General features: G+C 37.0%; 2 protein-coding genes across 2 annotated transcripts; one reads left to right on the top strand and one right to left on the bottom strand.

The window, feature by feature from the left end:
• The first annotated feature begins 9,701 nt into the window (after positions 1-9,701).
• Positions 9,702-12,614, top strand: LOC119785842. Its single transcript, XM_038288679.1, has 2 exons — positions 9,702-9,870; positions 10,715-12,614. The coding sequence occupies exons 1-2, from the start codon at positions 9,796-9,798 to the stop codon at positions 12,482-12,484; spliced, it is 1,845 nt and encodes a 614-aa protein (XP_038144607.1). The 5' UTR covers positions 9,702-9,795; the 3' UTR covers positions 12,485-12,614.
• Positions 12,615-15,021: 2,407 nt separating this feature from the next.
• On the bottom strand, positions 15,022-18,608 carry LOC119785851. The gene is made up of 3 exons (XM_038288692.1): positions 18,422-18,608; positions 16,574-17,577; positions 15,022-15,619 (listed from the first exon to the last, which is right to left on the bottom strand). Exons 2-3 carry the CDS (start codon positions 17,405-17,407, stop codon positions 15,299-15,301), a joined length of 1,155 nt encoding a protein of 384 aa, XP_038144620.1. The 5' UTR covers positions 17,408-17,577; positions 18,422-18,608; the 3' UTR covers positions 15,022-15,298.
• Positions 18,609-19,980: the final 1,372 nt, after the last annotated feature.

Genomic DNA, 19,980 nt, shown 5'->3' with positions numbered 1-19,980 from the left:
CAGAGGTTAGATGAAACTATTACAACTAAGTCTAATATATTTAATATATATATCATAATTGATATTCATCTAACACTAACCAAGAATGTTTGCTCTGTTAGAAGTCCTTTGTTAAAAGGAATATAACAGTGAATTAACCCTAGTGTAAAAATTTAGTGTATCTTTATTATTATTTGAAGAACAACACAAAGCAATACATTACTGGGAGGAGGAAGAAAAGTGAGTCGCATTATTGAGTTGCCTTGAATTGAGACTTTTTAGAACATTAGTTTTCAAGCCTTTTCTCCTGGACTAAGTTCTTAACTTTAGTGGACCATACCAACTCATAAACATAATTTGATCTAAACCATACAAGCTCTGGTTGTATATTTAAGATCTTGGTCATGCTGGAAGAAGAGTAATAATGGTTCAAACACCAGCATCCCTGTTGTTATCTGATCCGTTTTAGAAGTACAACCAATTCCAGCAACACATTTGCACATGCACATGCTTTCAGGAAACACATGTGCATTTGCACTTTGGGAAGCAGATAGAAATTATTACCCTCAGTACTATCGGTTTTAAAGCACATTAATATACATAGTGCAGATACACTATATTGCCAAAAGTATTTGCTCACCTGCCTTGACTCACATATGAGCTTAAGTGACATCCCGTTCCTAATCCATAGGGTTCAATATGACGTCGGTCCACCCTTTGCAGCTAGAACAGCTTCAACTCTTCTGGGAAGGCTGTCCACAAGGTTTAGGAGTGTGTTTATGGGAATTTTTGACCATTCTTCCAGAAGCGCATTTGTGAGGTCGCACACTGATGTTGGACGAGAAGGCCTGGCTCTCAGTCTCCGCTCTAATTCATCCCAAAGGTGTTCTATCGGGTTGAGGTCAGGACTCTGTGCAGGCCAGTCAAGTTCATCCACACCAGACTCTGTCATCCATGTCTTTATGGACCTTGCTTTGTGCACTGGTGCACAGTCATGTTGGAAGAGGAAGGGGCCAGCTCCAAACTGTTCCCACAAAGTTGGGAGCATGGAATTGTCCAAAATGTCTTGGTATGCTGAAGCATTCAGAGTTCCTTTCACTGGAACTAAGGGGCCAAGCCCAGCTCCTGAAAAACAACCCCACACCATAATCCCCCCTCCACCAAACTTTACACTTGGCACAATGCAGTCAGACAAGTACCGTTCTCCTGGCAACCGCCAAACCCAGACCCGTCCATCAGATTGCCAGATGGAGAAGCGCGATTCGTCACTCCAGAGAACGCGTCTCCACTGCTCTAGAGTCCAGTGGCGGCGTGCTTTACACCACCGCATCCGACGCTTTGCATTGCACTTGGTGATGTATGGCTTGGATGCAGCTGCTCGACCATGGAAACCCATTCCATGAAGCTCTCTGCGCACTGTTCTTGAGCTAATCTGAAGGCCACATGAAGTTTGGAGGTCTGTAGTGATTGACTCTGCAGAAAGTTGGCGACCTCTTCGCACTATGCGCTTCAGCATCCGCTGACCCCGCTCCGTCAGTTTACGTGGCCTACCACTTCGTGGCTGAGTTGCTGTCGTTCCCAAACACTTCCATTTTCTTATAATACAGCTGACAGTTGACTGTGGAATATTTAGGAGCGAGGAAATTTCACGACTGGATTTGTTGCACAGGTGGCATCCTATCACAGTTCCACGCTGGAATTCACTGAGCTCCTGAGAGCGACCCATTCTTTCACAAATGTTTGTAAAAACAGTCTGCATGCCTAGGTGCTTGAATTTATACACCTGTGGCCATGGAAGTGATTGGAACACCTGATTCCAATAATTTGGATGGGTGAGCAAATACTTTTGGCAATATAGTGTATGTCACTTCTCTGGCTGTATATACTGACAGGTTTATTTGGTGAAGGGTTTTATTTCTATTTATGTTCAGGTGAATTTAGTTAGTTTGGAAATTGGTGTTTGGTTTGTTTGATTTTAAGTAGTATTTTTGTGTGCACTTGATTGATTCATTTATTGTTGTTTGTCAAATTGTCTGTCTGAAATTGTCTGAAATAAATTCCTATTCATTCATTCATTAATTCATTCATTTATTTATTTATTTATTTATTTATTTATTTATTTATTTGTTTGTTTGTTTGTTTGTTTATTCATTCAGTCTTTCAGTTTGAATGGTACTAATGACTAATCTGGCAGAATGGATGTGTTTGCAAACTTTATGTTTTATTGTTCATCAGGTATCATCACCATGCTTAGAGCACTTCTGCAAAAAATGATTGCTTGGTTTTTATATATATTGTTTGTATTGTTAATCTGATCATAAGATTAGAAATGATATACTTCATAAACAAGTGCAATAAAATTAAAAAGTAAAACCAAAAAACAACTAAAACTACAATTGTATACAGAAATCAGTGGTGAAAAGTAACAAAGTACATTTACTTGATTACTGTACTTAAGAACTTTTTCTTTTGAGAATCTTTGCATTCCGTCATTAATTCATTTTTTTTTTAAGTAGTAACATAACTTTCACTCCACTACATTTCAAACAGAATATTGTACTATTTACAGTATTGCATTTCTAGGAAGCCGCAAATTTCCGGAATATTCCGGAAACTTTCCAGAATCTCGGAATTTGCTGTTTCTGTTTTTCTTCTTGAAATGCAATTTGCCGCACTATATTTCTCCCAACCTTAAAGTTTGTACTTAAGAACAGGTATCCTGGATGGTTGTGTTGCTGTCTTTTTAAACACATCTGTTTATATATATTTATTGTGTGCGTGTGTGTGTCTGTAAATATTATACAGCACCTTCCAGACTTATGTTTATATAAGACTGCGTCCATTTTCCTTTATCACCATCATAACTTATTCATAGCAGGGTTTTTATTCATAGCCCTTACTTGACTGAAACACATCAGACATAACGACTTCTCTCTTGGTCTGGCGTTCTCTCCCTTAATGCATTTTAGCAGGGCGAGGAAGAATGCAGCCAGACATCTATCTTTGCAAACAGATGGCTTAAATGCATGTTAACTTTAGCGGCAGTAAAGAGGTCTCGCCTTAATCTACACAGTGTCTGTCCGTTGGGGAAAGACTCAAGCACTTCCAGGACTACTGAGTCACTGACCACAAAAAGGCTTTAATTGAAAATGACCTCAGACTGGGGCAAAAGAGGAAGAGCCTTCTTGAAAGAAGAATATACTTAATGTATATTTTGTTGGGCTTTTTATAATAACAAAAATAATGCAGATCTTGTAAATAAATGTATATCACTTAATACAAATTAACTCTAAGACTGATCCTAGCTGCCCCACCTGAAATGATCATCTTAGACATTTGTATGCAAATTCTAGTTCTTTTAATTACAGTCTATGTCTAATGAATACGAGTCAGTTGACTAAATTCTGAGCTCTGCTTTTCAGCTCAGTTCTTCTCCACCACTACAGAACAGAACAATGCCTCTATTGCTGGAGGCCCAACTCCATCTATCCTTCTCCGTCCTACCACCACTGAACGAGGCACTGATTTTTAAACTCCTCTGTGCAGCAAAGCTAGATTTGTGAACTTTGAGGCGCTGACCCTCATCAAAGCCACTTCAAACTCAAAAGAAGTGAGGGTCATGGCCTGTAAACATCAACAAAATCAAAAAAAAAAAATCTGCAAGGCCAAGAAGAGACCCTGAGGTTTTCACAGCCAGAGAGCCTCCTGTCCAAAACTGTGCCTTAAGGTACTGTCCATTAAGGCCACAAACAGAATCAAGGACAAGAGGCAAGCCTGATTATGGGCAAAACCACAAGCAACTTCAACTGTGTTGAGTATGCTGACATATCTCCAGTTAGTTACACAGAATTGATGTAGACCAGAAAAAAGGACTCCCATGAGCAACATAAGGAGGGTTTCTGCAAGACCATTGTGTAGACTTCTGCCCTGATCGTCCTCTGTTGAAAAGCCCAGATATTGGCCACAACTGTGGCAAGAACATCCTGTTGTATACAGGGTTCTAAGATTGATCTGGTCTGCTCAGAGGAACTTTGGGACTACCCTAATCCCTAGTTGGTGAAATTCAACTTATTGGTTTGTCTTGGTCCAATATCTTGTCATGTATGGCCTCCTTCTAAGGGGAACCAGGCAAGCAGCAGTCCTGTCAAGCAACAGTCCTAGCAACATTCTATCTATTCTCTCTTCATTAGAAGAGAAGTCAGTTAGTCCCAGCTCAGTTTTGCTCTGCACCAGAGTCCTACATGATTTATCAAACCCATATCCTTCTGCACCCTGGCACTCGGAATCAGACCTGATCTGTAACCTGAAATTCTACCAATTTAAAACCCTGCCCAGAACCATTAGTAATAGATTGTCGCCCAACCCTTGATCCCAATGTATACGCACTGTCACTTACAAAGTGTTTTATTTGTGTGGCTGTGGTGGAACACTGTCTTAAAAAGAGAGGTATGAGCACACACCACAGGGCTTTACGCCCCAGATTAGCTACAGTGCATATGTCGATTGTAGGGTTTTTGCTTTCTTTTACATACAAAAATACACACTAACAGGCATGCATACAATACATTAACCAAAACAAACATCTTTTTAAAAAACAGTTCGATTTAACGTTGAAGTAAATAAAGAGATATAACATTAACATTCAGAGTGCACAACACAACTATTTCAGGGGTAATGACTTGGGGCTCCAAAAATATGTAAGAACTTCAATTAAATTATTCTAAGGTCACTGTTTATTTTACTAACTATGGTGTTCACTAACTGATATTCAGGCCTTGCTCTTTGGTGTGCTGTGCAGATACTAATTCATTTTGTCATTGGCTTAAGCTATCTTCTCCTTTTCTGAATCACAAACCAAGCAGATGAAAAGTTGCCATTGCTCACTGTTGAGGCAGATAGAAAACACATAAGGTGCTATCAGTGCTAGGATAGGGATACATTTTTAACCAATTTCCCACCAGATCAAAACATTCAAAGCATTCTCCAATGGTGCCTTCAATTCAGTTTAGGCTGCGTTGTTTCATGCTTCAAAAATAGACATTCGGGCATTGTTAAATAGTGCATGTACTGTGAAATTAAACTGTTTTTATTATCTATCCTTGAGTTGTTAAAAGAGTACAAACTCTAAATCATATGTATGGATTTTGTAGAGGTATAATGACTTTTCCTGCATGACAGCTAAATGATTTTATGCATTCATGTGTGGGGTCTCTTAAGTTTTGAAAATCAGCAGACAATTTTAAAATCTTGCTGTGTAAACCAGCTTATAGGAGTTTTCCAAGTGTAATTCATATTGCTCATCCTGAATTTGATCTATTGACAGTTAAAGCACGCACTCTGATTCCTTTTTCTTTTTTTTTACTTGATGTTACACAAAGTGAAAAAAAGCAAAAGGTAATCAAATGTACCACTGTATTTACGGTGAGAGTGCAAAGAACACAGGAGTGCCCTTCCACAGTGGTTCCCCATGCCGGATGAAAGTGGCCACTGTCCTTCTGCCATCAATATGCAAATGGTAAAAATGGCCCTCTAGTGCAGGGAGCAGCTCCCTGAAGTGCATTCATTAGCCACCATTAGCATAATTGATTCCCAGTACTGTCATAAAACTGGTAACTCCCCGTGCCTCTCGTTCTGAAGGGGGGATGAGTCCTCTGGGGACTTCACGAGCTAACTTCAATCATAAATCATTAAAGGACATGACTTGCCAATGGACTATGCCAGGGCCCTGGAGACACAGGAGGAACAGTAATACTGTCACTGACATCTAAATCATCGATGTGACATATAAAGTTACTGAAGGGCTGAGATATCCTACAATCCACCACCCTATTAGAAAGGCTTTAGTTCTTAATAAATGCCCTACACAGGTACGTTTATGTATTCTAAACATAAATATCTTTTTAAACATTGGCTTTACAGGGCCTTGCAAATAAATTCATAACCTTTGAACTTGTTCATGTATTGTCATGTTAAAACATCAAATTCAATTTATTGCAATACGATATGATAGAAAAATAATTCACAAAAAAGACAAGTCATCCTAAATTGGAAGGACAACAATACCTTTCTTTTTTCAAAAGTTAAAAGTGAAGCAAGCTTTTCCATTAACATTTTGCTTTATGCATAGTGGTCCATCTCAATGTTTTTGCCCGAAAATATTGGGTGGTAACTTAAGTGCTACCAATCCAAAATCAATATAGATTTGAACTTGAACTTGGCCATTCTAACACATATATGTTAATTGATCTTAACCATTCCTCTGTTGCTCAGTTCATGCTTGTTATCCCACTAGAAGGTGAAGCTATACCCCAGTCGCTCTAGTATATTGCAGCTAATAAAAAGTCCAACTCTGACCATGTTCTCCATCCCTGGTGACAAAAATCTTTCCCACCACATGATGCTGTCACAAACACTTTCACATTTGGATATGCCCTATTTAGGGTGATCTGTTGTAGATTTTCCCTAAGCATAGCCCTTGACCTTTATCTCAACGGTTTTGATTTGATTTCTTTAGTTCAATTGTTTCCCTCACATTTCTATGTAATTCTGATAAACAAAGTGTATCTATGAGAAGCTCTGCTGTCACAACTTTAGAAAATACCTCACAATCATCAGTAGTTACTGCAGAAGTCATGATAGCTATTAGCTTCAACCATATTTCTCTCCAGCATCATCACTCAGAGCAGGTGTGCAGCCCATTAAAGATCCTATTAGAGTAAAAGGGAGAAATGTGCAATAAAATGTATTTTTTTCATTCTTCGCACCCAGCCTTCCCTCCATCTGTCCTTCCTTCTAACCCTCCCTTTCAGTCTAATTAAACTCATCAGGTTGTGCAGTGACGGCTTCCAGCACCTCAGAGAGGAAGAGAAGGAGTTCGAGGAGAGAAGGATAACGGCCTGCCTGTAATATATTGCCACCTCGAAAAAACTAAAACATATTCATAAAGAATATTCATTACATCCACCAGCCATCCCACAGATGGCCAGAAAATTAGCTTTGTTGAGATGTGGATTTAGGCATGCATATTAATGGAAGACAGATGTAAACGCATATTCATATTCTTGGGTGCCTCTTCTTTTGCGACATACAAAATGATAATGCATCCACTTTGTAGGAGGGGGAGTGGCTGCTTCAGCACAACAATTCACCTCTAATATGCTGGTGGGTTATTTGGCTTTTAGTGAGGTTCTTTAACCTGTCCCATTTAGAAGGCTCTTTTTCATCTTAAAACAGTATTGCGGTGTACATATGCAAGTTTATATCGTATAGTAGAACTCAGTAGCATCAAAACACTTTTGATAATCTAAGGGTCTAATATAATCTAATCTATGGTCAGAACGTCTAAAGCTTCTGTGCGATTTTCAGGGCGATTTTCCAATCGTGCGAGAATCTTGAATTTTGGGCCGACTTTCAGCCTGATCGTGCGTCGTGAGTCGTGTAGTGTACAGGGGGTTACGAGGGGCAATCAGCCTCTCACGACTACCTCCCGATCAGGAATCATGGGCAAATCACTCCGGGGGCATGCACAAAGTAGGATTCTTCTTTTTATTCTTCCTCTCAGATGTAAACACAGCAGTGCTGCAGGGATGCAATCAGTGACATGCAGTTATTTCTGTAACATTGACAAACCGTAGTAGCCATGGTTGCTGAGCCATGTCTTCAAATACATCGTCACCTTTTCTTTTTAGGGCTTTCAGCACAAAATTGCACAAATTGCCAAGGCAGCACGTTTCACTCTAGTGAGCTTCATCTTCCCCTTCTACTGGATTGGCTTCCGGATAGACGAGTCAGAGCAGCTCCATCTCACTGCGGAGCTGAGTCCAACGTGGTTTTTAGTCGTACAGTGTGAGCAGGCAGATCGCATGAGAGCGTCGGGCCGAACATATTTATCGTGAGCTGCTAGCTCACACTGTACGACTAACCGCAGGGTTTTGTCGTACAGTGTGAGCTGTAGCTGTGTGCAACCACTGAAAAAAATTTAGCAGTGTACTTAAGTGAGGGTCTCTTGTGTTTACAATTAGCTGATAGCGCATGTTACTTATAGTAGGTAAGTCTTTTTTTTATCCTCATGTAGTATGGGTCTAGAATTAGTTGGATAGTTTGCATGAGGTCAACAGTTTTTCTGAAAGACCAAAACTGAAGTGGACCTGTGGCATATTATCAGTTATCTGTAAAGCATATACCAGTAATCCAATACATATATTGATGTACAGTAAAAGGGAAAATGAGGATGAGTAAAATTTACAATACCTAACTTCTACATAGGAAGATAAATGTGGCTTCACTATGTCAGTCAGACTGACTGGAAGCATGTTAAATGTTGTGTTCTCAGTGTGTGTTTCACCAGGAAAGCTTTGGTCTTGGCCGCTTTTGTGTTACTTTTCAACCTCCAGCAGCAACTAATCATTATTTATACTAAATAAAAAAAGCGTTTAAAAATACTTTAACATAACCACATATAAAAAAATTTAGAATGATCAATTCAACTGAATTCATTCATTCAATTGAATTACATTTTTGCTTCCAAATCTGCAAAATCTATACACCACTTAATATTTTCTAGTTCTAGGTTGGTTGCAGCATTATTCTTTTGCATATTTAATGTATATAAGAAACCAAGGTTTATAAAGATGTGGGAAGAGATATATGAAAAAAAAAAATCATATGTGCACAATTGTGCAACGCTGACAACCTTAAGTATATGGTAAAGACATGTAGGTGTTTTACTGAATGCTACTTGGGCTGACACAGTTTTACAGCATACAAAACGAGGACTAAATTAACCACCAATCTTTCTTTTGTCAGTCAACTGTCCTTCAAATGAACAATTATCCTTCCTTCATTGCCTCCAGATGCTTGCATTCAGTCATTACTTTTAAGAAATTCACTTTGCCAACACATGGGGACAGTAGTGCTCCCTCCACACTTTTTTAAAAGTGAGATAACAAAATCTCTTCCTTCACCTTGGATGACTCCACAGCTATAAAGGTATGCAAATGTATAAATAAATGTACTAACCTTAAGCCAGGACAGGTCTCCTTATGTAAATGTTGCTGCATGGCCTATTTTTTTTTTAAACAGTATTTTATTTCAAATATACTTTTTAGTCCTATCACTGTTGGTTCACTGTGGTTCCAATATTTACTGGTGAACTATCATTATTCTACGGAAGAGGATTAGGGCCACTGAAAAAAAAAAAAAAGTTAACTGATTTTTAAAAAAAAAATTTCAGTTTAGTATGGGAAAAAAGTCAGAATTCTGACTTTAATCTCAGAATTCTGACTTTAATCTCAGAATTCTGACTTTAATCTCAGAATTCTGACTTTTTTCTGAGAATTCTGACTTTAATCTCAGAATTCTGACTTTTTTCTCAGAATTCTGACTTTAATCTCAGAATTCTGACTTTAATCTCAGAATTCTGACTTTTTTCTCAGAATTCTGACTTTAATCTCAGAATTCTGACTTTTTTCTCAGAATTCTGACTTTAATCTCAGAATTCTGACTTTAATCTCAGAATTCTGACTTTAATCTCAGAATTCTGACTTTTTTCTCAGAATTCTGACTTTAATCTCAGAATTCTGACTTTTTTCTCAGAATTCTGACTTTAATCTCAGAATTCTGACTTTTTTCTCAGAATTCTGACTTTTTTCTCAGAATTCTGACTTTAATCTCAGAATTCTGACTTTAATCTCAGAATTCTGACTTTAATCTCACGATTTTGGATCTTAATGCAGATGCGCACCATGCAGGAAGAGATGTGGCAGCACTAAGCTTCATTGCCAAAGATACAAGTAGTTTGGGACGGCCTGGTGGAAAATGACGGAATTAGGTGACTTTTTACGTGCCAGAGGAGTCCCCGATGATGCCATTTCATTAATGGAAGAGCAGAAGGTGAGTAAAACAAGAGAGTAGTCTATAAATAGACACGGCTACAGCTTTATGCTAACATGTTTGTTAGATTAAGTCGATAGAGATTGTCAACATAATAGACAACAGAGTCACCGGTTTAACAGCGAAAGCTAGGGTTAGATTTATAATTTGAAATGTTTTACTTTCACTGTGTTTTACATTTGACTGTTAAGACCTGGAGCTAAGATGGCTAGCCACCGGTCCTAATATCAGCTGTTTGGGCTGATATTCAGCGGCCAATGTCTAGCAGACCGAGAGTTATTTAAGAAACATTACATAAATGTGACGGTGGTAGGCTACAGTAACAGCTCACTAAATCAAACAATGCGGTGCTTAAACTTTTTATACATTTTTTAAAAACATGATTGTCGGAACCCACTGTAGCTTTGAACTGTGACCACAGGGTGGCGTGATGACGTTAGTGCAACCAGTGGGAACGCAGAATGTTGGGATGAATGGGTGGATAGATGGATGGATGGATGTAGAGATAAAAAATAACATGATACCTTTGGGATGATTTAAAATGTTAATGTTTGTGTGTTCTACCTGTAATACTTTTTACCTTAAATGGACTGTAAGTCGTAATCTCTTTTTACATCACAATGAATTATTTTCTTTTTTTTTTTATAATTAGTGATCAATTTCCTTAAAGGGTACATTAAAGCTCCCTTCTTCCATTATTTGTATCCCTCCTCAAAACAGTAGGTAGCCCTTATGTTATTTACAGTCAGTTTTCCCATCTATGGGTGCAATGTTAAGGGTGCTCTAATTGATTTGTAGGGAAAATATTTTCAAAACTAATAATTTTCTTGTTCTTTGTGCTTAGATCGACTGTGATGTCATAGCGCTGATGGATGATGCAACTCTGGCAAATTACATCCCCTCCTATGGAGACCGAATTGTCCTCTTCAATTTCTGCAGGAGCAAACAACAACCCTCAAAAAGAAAACAAGGACTTCTGCAGAGGCTTCGTGAGAAAATGAAAAACAGAGAGGGAAATTCAACAGAGAACACCTCACATGAAAGAACAAGGCAGACAAAGAAGCAGAAAGCAACACGAAATGTGGAGATAGGATGGATCCATTCTGATGGAAAAGTAACCAAACAGGTGAGAGCGAAGCAGGGAGGCGGCACTAGAAAAATTCAGATGTCCGCTGATGCTGGATTAAATGATATTCTTCGAGAAGGAAAGAAACTGTTTTTTCCTGGTGGCATATCACCTAAGGGACCTGAAACAGATTTTGAATTTGAAGTTTGGGGCTTTAAACAGAACCACCTTACTGAAGACACCTGCCAGAGTATTGGCACTATGTATGAAGCAGCGAGGCTGACAATGTTGCGCTTCTACATTTCAACAAAGCTGAAAGATCCTGAAGAAGATGAAAGTGAGAAATCTGATGTCATATTTGTCTTGGAAAGCAATAGCAGTGAAATTAATCATTTGCAAGGGGTGGAACTCAGGAATAGTTATGCTGAAGTCCAACCTGGATTGGACAATTTAGATGATTCAGAAATCACTTTCGGTCCCATTCTTGATGCTGAAGAAGATACAGAAGAAACAATAATCTATGAGGGTTTTCTTGCACCACTCAGTCCAGCAAATCCAGAGGATGTAACAGCAATCACTGTACGTTACACTAACACTTTAAATGACATTATTAGTGCTTTTTCTGATGCTGAAATTATGAGAAAAACACTGAAAGTGAAACGCATACTTCCAGACAACAAAGAGGAAGCTGGCAGTGGATCAGGGATACTGAGAGATGTACTCACCTGCTTCTGGAATGAATTCTACGAGCGATGCACTCTTGGAACAACAGTTAAAGTGCCATTCATCCGCCATGATTTCACTGCTGAGAAATGGAAGGCAGTTGGGCGAATACTTTTGAAAGGTTACCAGGACTGTCAGTATTTTCCAAATAAACTTGCAATCCCCTTTCTTGAACAAGTGCTTTTCAATGGTGTTTACAGTGATCTTCAAGGGCACTTTCTGCAGTTTGTCAGCAGCCAAGAATGTGAGGTTTTGAGGGAAGCAGTCAAGAACATTTCTGCTGTTGACTTTGATGATCTTTTGGAAGTACTTGATAGTTATGACTGTAGAAAACAAATAACGGCTGAAAATCTTCCTACCATCATTGATGAAATAGCTCACAAAGAGCTTGTCCAAAAACCAATGTTTGTCATTGACTGCTGGAGGGAGGTCATCTATCCACATCTTTCCATTACTCCAGAGGAACTAATTAAGTTGTTTTCAGACCTGCAACCAACACCAAGAAAAGTCTGCCAACTGCTGAAATTTGAAGAGGATTTGTCTCCCATGCAAAAAGAAGTGGGAAACTATCTCAAAAGATTCATCAGAGAGCTGGATGACGTTAAAATTCAGAAGTTTATGCGATTCTGCACTGGATCGGATCTTATAGTAACAAATAGTATTTATGTGGAATTTCAAGATATGACAGATTTCACAAGACGACCAGTGGGACACACATGTGGAAGCATTCTACAAATAGCTGATAGCTATGAAAACTTCCCTGACTTCCGTTCTGAATTTAATGCAGTTCTTGAAAGCAATGTATGGGTAATGGACATTGTGTAGACTCTTAACTCTCCACTACATTCTAACTATTTATGCAGACTACAGCAGGGCTGTAAAAAAATATAGATTATACATTTTGAACTCATGAAAATGACTCCTCTTCTAAAAAAAAAAAAAAAAAAAAAAAAAAGAAAGAGATAATTGAACCCTTTGTGCCTGAAAAGCAGTTTTGGCTAAAATATTCCTGTTTCTTTTACTATGCCTATTTTCGGATCCTATAGTTGAATTTGTCAAGCACGAATGAGTTCACTGTTTATTACTGTAACAGGAGCTGTTTTCACCAGACCAAGTTCTCCAGATGCATGCTAGAAACTAAGCAGCAAAAAGAAAAAAATATCAGTTGATATCTATAAATTAGTATGAAGCTTTTACTTTGTTTTCCTTAATATTTCACATATTTTGTGACAGTTTGGCACAGACTCTTGTAAGTTAGAAGTAAGAATAATTAATCCAGGTTTAAATTTCTTTACAGCTTATGCAATTGTTTGTTAAGGTAAGTTGAGGTATCAGACTTCTTTTTTGCATTTGAACATAAATGAACATGTTTATGGCTTTTCCAGTATTGTCTAAATGTCTAATTGATTCTAAGCATATATATGTTTCATTCACTAATCAAGTTCAGCTTTCTTGTGATGAATCCTCTGACCCTTATGTTATAAATGTAAACTTTACAATGGAGTGAGCTGATCGTAAGCTCTGATATTTGGTTGTCCATATGCCAAATAATAATCTTCTCAACTGTTTATTGATCTAACATCTGATAGAATTCCACTGTTACTGAATGAAGTTCTTTTTTTCTATAAAAAAAAAAGAATAGAGCTTGTTTTATCTCTGAACCTTGGTTTTTACCTTTAATTTTGTTTACAAAGGAACATTAATGTTCATTATATTCTAGTTAATGTCACTGGTGTATTACAAACAACTGTATTAGACCAAAAATTGTTCTAAAAGTTGGCTCATTTTAATTACTGAGTTATAAGGATTAGCAAATGTTTTTCTAAAATGTTCCTAATAAAGTGTTGCTTTATTGAAATCCTTTATCTAGCTCATTTATATAAAGAGGGCTCAAATCCAAAGCTTTAAATATGTATTTTCCAACTGTGATGATGTGAAAACGATGGAATCACAATTCAAAGAGACTCCAACGCTTAAACTCTGTAACAGGGTGGAATACCATTTATCTTCTCAAATATTCTTTAAAAATAGTGTGATACATGCAATGTATCTATTAATCGTACATGCTCTCTTACATGTGATGGACAGATGACTTGGTATTTTATCTGTGTCATAGATGCAGGGATGTTGCACTAGATTATGTTGGGTATGTGTTTCTTAAAAATTCGGGAGTCATGTCAGATCAAGGGCTTTATAGTACAGCTCACAATGCATCATTTTGGTAATGGCTCAAGTCAATTTAAATGAAAAGCAAACAGGTCTTTAACTCCAGTCATTTAGGGCTTATATACAGGAAATTTTAGATGTTTCTCTGCTTCAACAAGCGCAAATTAAATAATCATGTCATTTCGAAGACTTGGAAGAATATTACTGCATATTGTGGATATAATTTGACAATTTGATTCAGGTGTGTTGGATCAGAGTCGCATCTAAACATTCTAGTAAACTCAAGGAGTCGAGTTGAAATCCCTGTACCCTAAAAGGGGAAAGCAGCTTCAATTTAACTACATTTCTTCAGTTACCTTACTTGATGTATTTACAATGGTTTAACTAGAGAACTTATAAACTTAATAAATCAAGCTGCAGAAACTGAAATCAATTACTTATCAATCGAAGTACTCCAAGTTGGAGCTGCATTCTCTTTAGAATGTGAGCTAAAAATATTACATTACAGAGCTTAAATGCAATATTAAGGTGATGGATCTACATATCTGTCATGATTAGATGGCATTTCTTATTAACACTACAAGCTTTCCAACAAGCATAATAGCTTGAAATCCACATGAAGATAAATGTTTAGAAATGCTTAAATGTTGTGTTATCACACAAGGGCCAAGTCCAACCTCCCAGAGCTATTATTCTGCAACTTTAGATGTGTAACCATTCCAGCAAACTTAAATCTTAACACTGAATACCCTCATCAGCATGTTAAGCAGCTCTGTAGAGGACTGATAACAAGCTTGTTGATTTGATGCTGGTATGATGACGAAAGTATACAATGAAGTTGAACGGTAGCTCAGTAGAGTTTCACTTTATACTACGTAAAAACTTTGCAACAAAACTGTTATATTTATATTCAATGGAAGATGGATAAACAACTTTTATGTTATTTTAACTGTACTTACACTGCTAATGTTACATCTCAGACATGCACCGTTAGTGAATTTAGTTTAGCAGTACAGAAATGTTAGAAAACATTGCGATAATTGTACAAGCAGTTGAATGCATGGGTATTCAGAAGGATTTGCATAGTACACCATAGCTAGTTAAATCATAATATGCAGCTTTATTAAGCAACAGATTTTCATTGTTTCCTGTAATAGAAAAGGTTAAAGAAAAATGAACTATTTTGTAAAATAAGGTCACATAAACTGCTTTTTATTGTGATCACTGACTTAAGCATAACTCAGACTGTATTGAAAATCAGAATTTACAAATAAATCAGTAAAAAAAAAAAACACAATATTTGGACAGAATACAAAAAATGGATTTGATTTCACCCAAAATATCCTTTGCTTGCTACAATGCATGAATGCATGTGTATTGGGTACCTGTAAGACATGGCTTGGCTATTCAGTGAAATTATCAACAGAAACAGAAACACTGTGCTTAAATTTTTCCTTTTATTGCGAGCACTTCCTAGATAATTTGGAGTATTTCTTCTCTTAATCTCATATACAAATCTGCTGCAACAAGTGGATCTCTTGGGGCATCCCAGTCATTTTCTGCCATGAGCAGACAACAAAGTTCAAAGACGGTTTCATCACAGGGATATTGGCCTTTTGGCGTACACTCCTCAGAACACACAATGATCTCATCTGTGACAACTGGTTTCAGTCTATCCTCTGCCCTGTGCAGCTCTGGAAATGAGTACATCACTACTGGTCGACCTGATGTTGCACTAGCACTTGGCCGGATTTTGTGTGAGTTCCATGTGTTCACAACGTCATCAAGTTCATCCTGCAAAAAAAAAAAAAAACAGAACAGAGTAAATTTATGAAACAGACCATATAACCATGCAGCAACAGAAATATAGCACATTCAGCTAACAGCACATGTGGAATGAGTATGAAGCAAATTTCTCTTTTTAATATTTAAACAAGCAAAAAAAAAATTCAATTAAAACATTTTTGGGAACAAAACCTTTTAAATGGAAATGAGATGTATTTATGTATTTTTAAAAGTTCTGTTTGCAAACCGGTTTTTTAAATTACATTGTTTGATTAAATAATAAAATAATTCCTTCGATAAACAGAGGTGAAAAAAGGTATAGTAAGTGTGCAACCCTTCCTCAATATATTTTATTCAGCATTCCTTAATTAATAAAAATAAAACTAAAGTATTTAAAGCAATATCATATTAAGCCACTAAAGGACACTTGTCACAGCCAGGTTTAGCACCCCTGATAGTAAATGGGAAGACGGCACTGTAGCTAAGTTAACCTGTGTTTTTGGATGTGTTAGCACAACCCTTTGAACAAGCAGATTGAGATGTCATGGAGTTACTTGTAAAACCAAAGCTACATTTACCCCTTTAGATTAACTACTTTATCAGAGAACTGAAATATTTCTGATCAGGTGTAAAATCTGTTTTGCTGCCTAGCAACACCTTTTATCTTAGTTAGCTCATGTATTTAAGTGGAGCCAAGACTGCCATAAAGCTGCGCTCTGTGTTACGTGACTCATTCAGTGATGGATCCAACCGTCCCTGGTCACATTGGTGAGTTTTGAGAAGGGCAAATCATAAATCTTAAATTAAACTGGTACTTGGGTCAAAAGTTACACAGTACTGCTTTCAATAGAGGTAAAACTGTTTGTCATGAAAAGACCTATCACTTCAGATAACTATGCTGCAACTTATAACTTTTCTACTTTAAAAACAGAGGCAATACACAGCATTAGAACAAAATATTACCTGAATAAGATTAAGAAAGCAGAATTGGAGAAGACTTTTGTCCAAAAAATCTCCTGTGAAGTGACCATCATCCTGGAAAGTTTGAAATAAGCTAATCCAAAACTGTGCACTCTGTTTGCGGAGGGTAGCCCACCAGCCTTCTATACGCTGGTTGGCTGTACTTCTTCCATAAATGAAACTTTTTTCTCCTGCAAAATTGTCTGCGTGGTTTCTCCGCAGAAAAATCTGCATTTGTTCAACAGAACTGTTTTCTGTGCCTCTGTCAGCACGGATCCTCTCTGGACATCCATTGGCAAAAGAAACTGTTTTCAGAAAATAACTTGCAATCAATTTAGGATCATTGTTTGTGGTATAAGCCTCCATCCATAAAACATAGCGGCTAAAACCATCTATACAGCCACTGATAGCAATGCCATAGGGTTTTAGCTTATCGTAACCATCCATGTGCCAAAGAGCATTTGGTCCTCTGCAGTTGTACTGACGTCTTCTTAACCGTCGAGCTCGTCTCAGTTCCACACCTTGTGGGTCAACCAGTTTGATTATCCTTCTTACAGTGTCTTGTGACACCACAAATCCATATTGAACAGCACGAAGATGTAGCCAACGATATCCTTGCATCTGTCCATTGGTCATAATTTGTTGTTGGATAAAAGCTAACACTTCTTCCAGGCTTGACTGATTCTTCCTTCTGAACAGCCCAAGTCTTTTACAAATTCTCTTTAAAGTTCGAATGCTTATTACAGTCTGATAACTGTGTGCTAATATTGCAAGTATTTCTTTGTTACTGAAGGAAAGCCTGAAGTACAGTCTGACTAGCTCATCCAAATCTGACATCTTAGGAACAAGGACTTTCACTTTCAGAGGTTCTGCAGAAGTCCTTGTTTTCTTTTTGAGGGTTGTTGTTTGCTCCTGCAGAAATTGAAGAGGACAATTCGGTCTCCATAGGAGGGGATGTAATTTGCCAGAGTTGCATCATCCATCAGCGCTATGACATCACAGTCGATCTAAGCACAAAGAACAAGAAAATTATTAGTTTTGAAAATATTTTCCCTACAAATCAATTAGAGCACCCTTAACATTGCACCCATAGATGGGAAAACTGACTGTAAATAACATAAGGGCTACCTACTGTTTTGAGGAGGGATACAAATAATGGAAGAAGGGAGCTTTAATGTACCCTTTAAGGAAATTGATCACTAATTATAAAAAAAAAAAGAAAATAATTCATTGTGATGTAAAAAGAGATTACGACTTACAGTCCATTTAAGGTAAAAAGTATTACAGGTAGAACACACAAACATTAACATTTTAAATCATCCCAAAGGTATCATGTTATTTTTTATCTCTACATCCATCCATCCATCTATCCACCCATTCATCCCAACATTCTGCGTTCCCACTGGTTGCACTAACGTCATCACGCCACCCTGTGGTCACAGTTCAAAGCTACAGTGGGTTCCGACAATCATGTTTTTAAAAAATGTATAAAAAGTTTAAGCACCGCATTGTTTGATTTAGTGAGCTGTTACTGTAGCCTACCACCGTCACATTTATGTAATGTTTCTTAAATAACTCTCGGTCTGCTAGACATTGGCCGCTGAATATCAGCCCAAACAGCTGATATTAGGACCGGTGGCTAGCCATCTTAGCTCCAGGTCTTAACAGTCAAATGTAAAACACAGTGAAAGTAAAACATTTCAAATTATAAATCTAACCCTAGCTTTCGCTGTTAAACCGGTGACTCTGTTGTCTATTATGTTGACAATCTCTATCGACTTAATCTAACAAACATGTTAGCATAAAGCTGTAGCCGTGTCTATTTATAGACTACTCTCTTGTTTTACTCACCTTCTGCTCTTCCATTAATGAAATGGCATCATCGGGGACTCCTCTGGCACGTAAAAAGTCACCTAATTCCGTCATTTTCCACCAGGCCGTCCCAAACTACTTGTATCTTTGGCAATGAAGCTTAGTGCTGCCACATCTCTTCCTGCATGGTGCGCATCTGCATTAAGATCCAAAATTCTGAGATTAAAGTCAGAATTCTGAGATTAAAGTCAGAATTCTGAGAAAAAAGTCAGAATTCTGAGATTAAAGTCAGAATTCTGAGAAAAAAGTCAGAATTCTGAGAAAAAAGTCAGAATTCTGAGATTAAAGTCAGAATTCTGAGAAAAAAGTCAGAATTCTGAGATTAAAGTCAGAATTCTGAGATTAAAGTCAGAATTCTGAGATTAAAGTCAGAATTCTGAGAAAAAAGTCAGAATTCTGAGATTAAAGTCAGAATTCTGAGAAAAAAGTCAGAATTCTGAGATTAAAGTCAGAATTCTGAGAAAAAAGTCAGAATTCTGAGATTAAAGTCAGAATTCTGAGATTAAAGTCAGAATTCTGAGATTAAAGTCAGAATTCTGAGAAAAAAGTCAGAATTCTGAGATTAAAGTCAGAATTCTGAGAAAAAAGTCAGAATTCTGAGATTAAAGTCAGAATTCTGAGATTAAAGTCAGAATTCTGACTTTTTTCCCATACTAAACTGAAATTTTTTTTTTTTAAATCAGTTAACTTTTTTTTTTTTTTCAGTGGCCCTAATCCTCTTCCGTATTATTCTAACATTCCCATTTTTATTTTTATTTTGCAGATAATAATAATAATGGAAAACAATCTTAATATTATAATTTTTATTCAGTTTGAGAAAAAAAAAGAATAAGAAACACAGTATTTGTTGAAGTTGCTGATGTTATTGGATTATTATATAACTTAATATATAATAAGATCAACAGATTTTGTGAATCCATACTTGACTTTTTTAACATAATACTAGACGGCGGATATGTATTTTGTCTTTTTGTTTTTTATTATGTTAAACCATAAGATTAGTTATTATGGAATCAAATCAGAGCACTTTGGCAATATCAATTTATGAGCTTTCCTGGATCCATTTGGCATGGATATTATCTGACACAAAGGAGCCCCTTTCTTAAAATAGAAAACTAAGGAGAGCATGCTATTTAAAGAAATGAAACTATAATAATCTGGGCTGGATAAGGTTTGAAGTTTAACAACAGGAGAGATTTTTGTACAGCAATAAAAATTGTATGCATTCAAAAATAGTGTACATTTTATTAGAGATGCTAATAACTACATATAACATTATAAGGCTTTAAAAGGACTATACAGTATAACGTGTGCATTTATCTGAATATACAACCTGTGATTTGGAATCCAATTACTTTACTATGCGTGACATTCCTGTCACAATACCTATAAAATGTTTTGACATGACATAAAGTAAAACCTTCTCTTTATATCCCCAGCTTGCTGTTGTTACTGGACCAATAAACAATCCCTGGGCTCTCCATATGTATAAGATCTCCTCTCAGGTTACAGCCAGTACATGTCACAGTGAGAATAAG

The sequence above is a fragment of the Cyprinodon tularosa genome, unplaced genomic scaffold (assembly GCF_016077235.1).
Source record: "Cyprinodon tularosa strain WSP-4 unplaced genomic scaffold, ASM1607723v1 ctg26, whole genome shotgun sequence".
NCBI classification, from domain to species: Eukaryota; Metazoa; Chordata; class Actinopteri; order Cyprinodontiformes; family Cyprinodontidae; genus Cyprinodon; species Cyprinodon tularosa.
The sequence above is the reverse complement of the archived record's forward strand: the minus strand, read 5'-3'. Positions and strand labels throughout refer to the sequence as shown.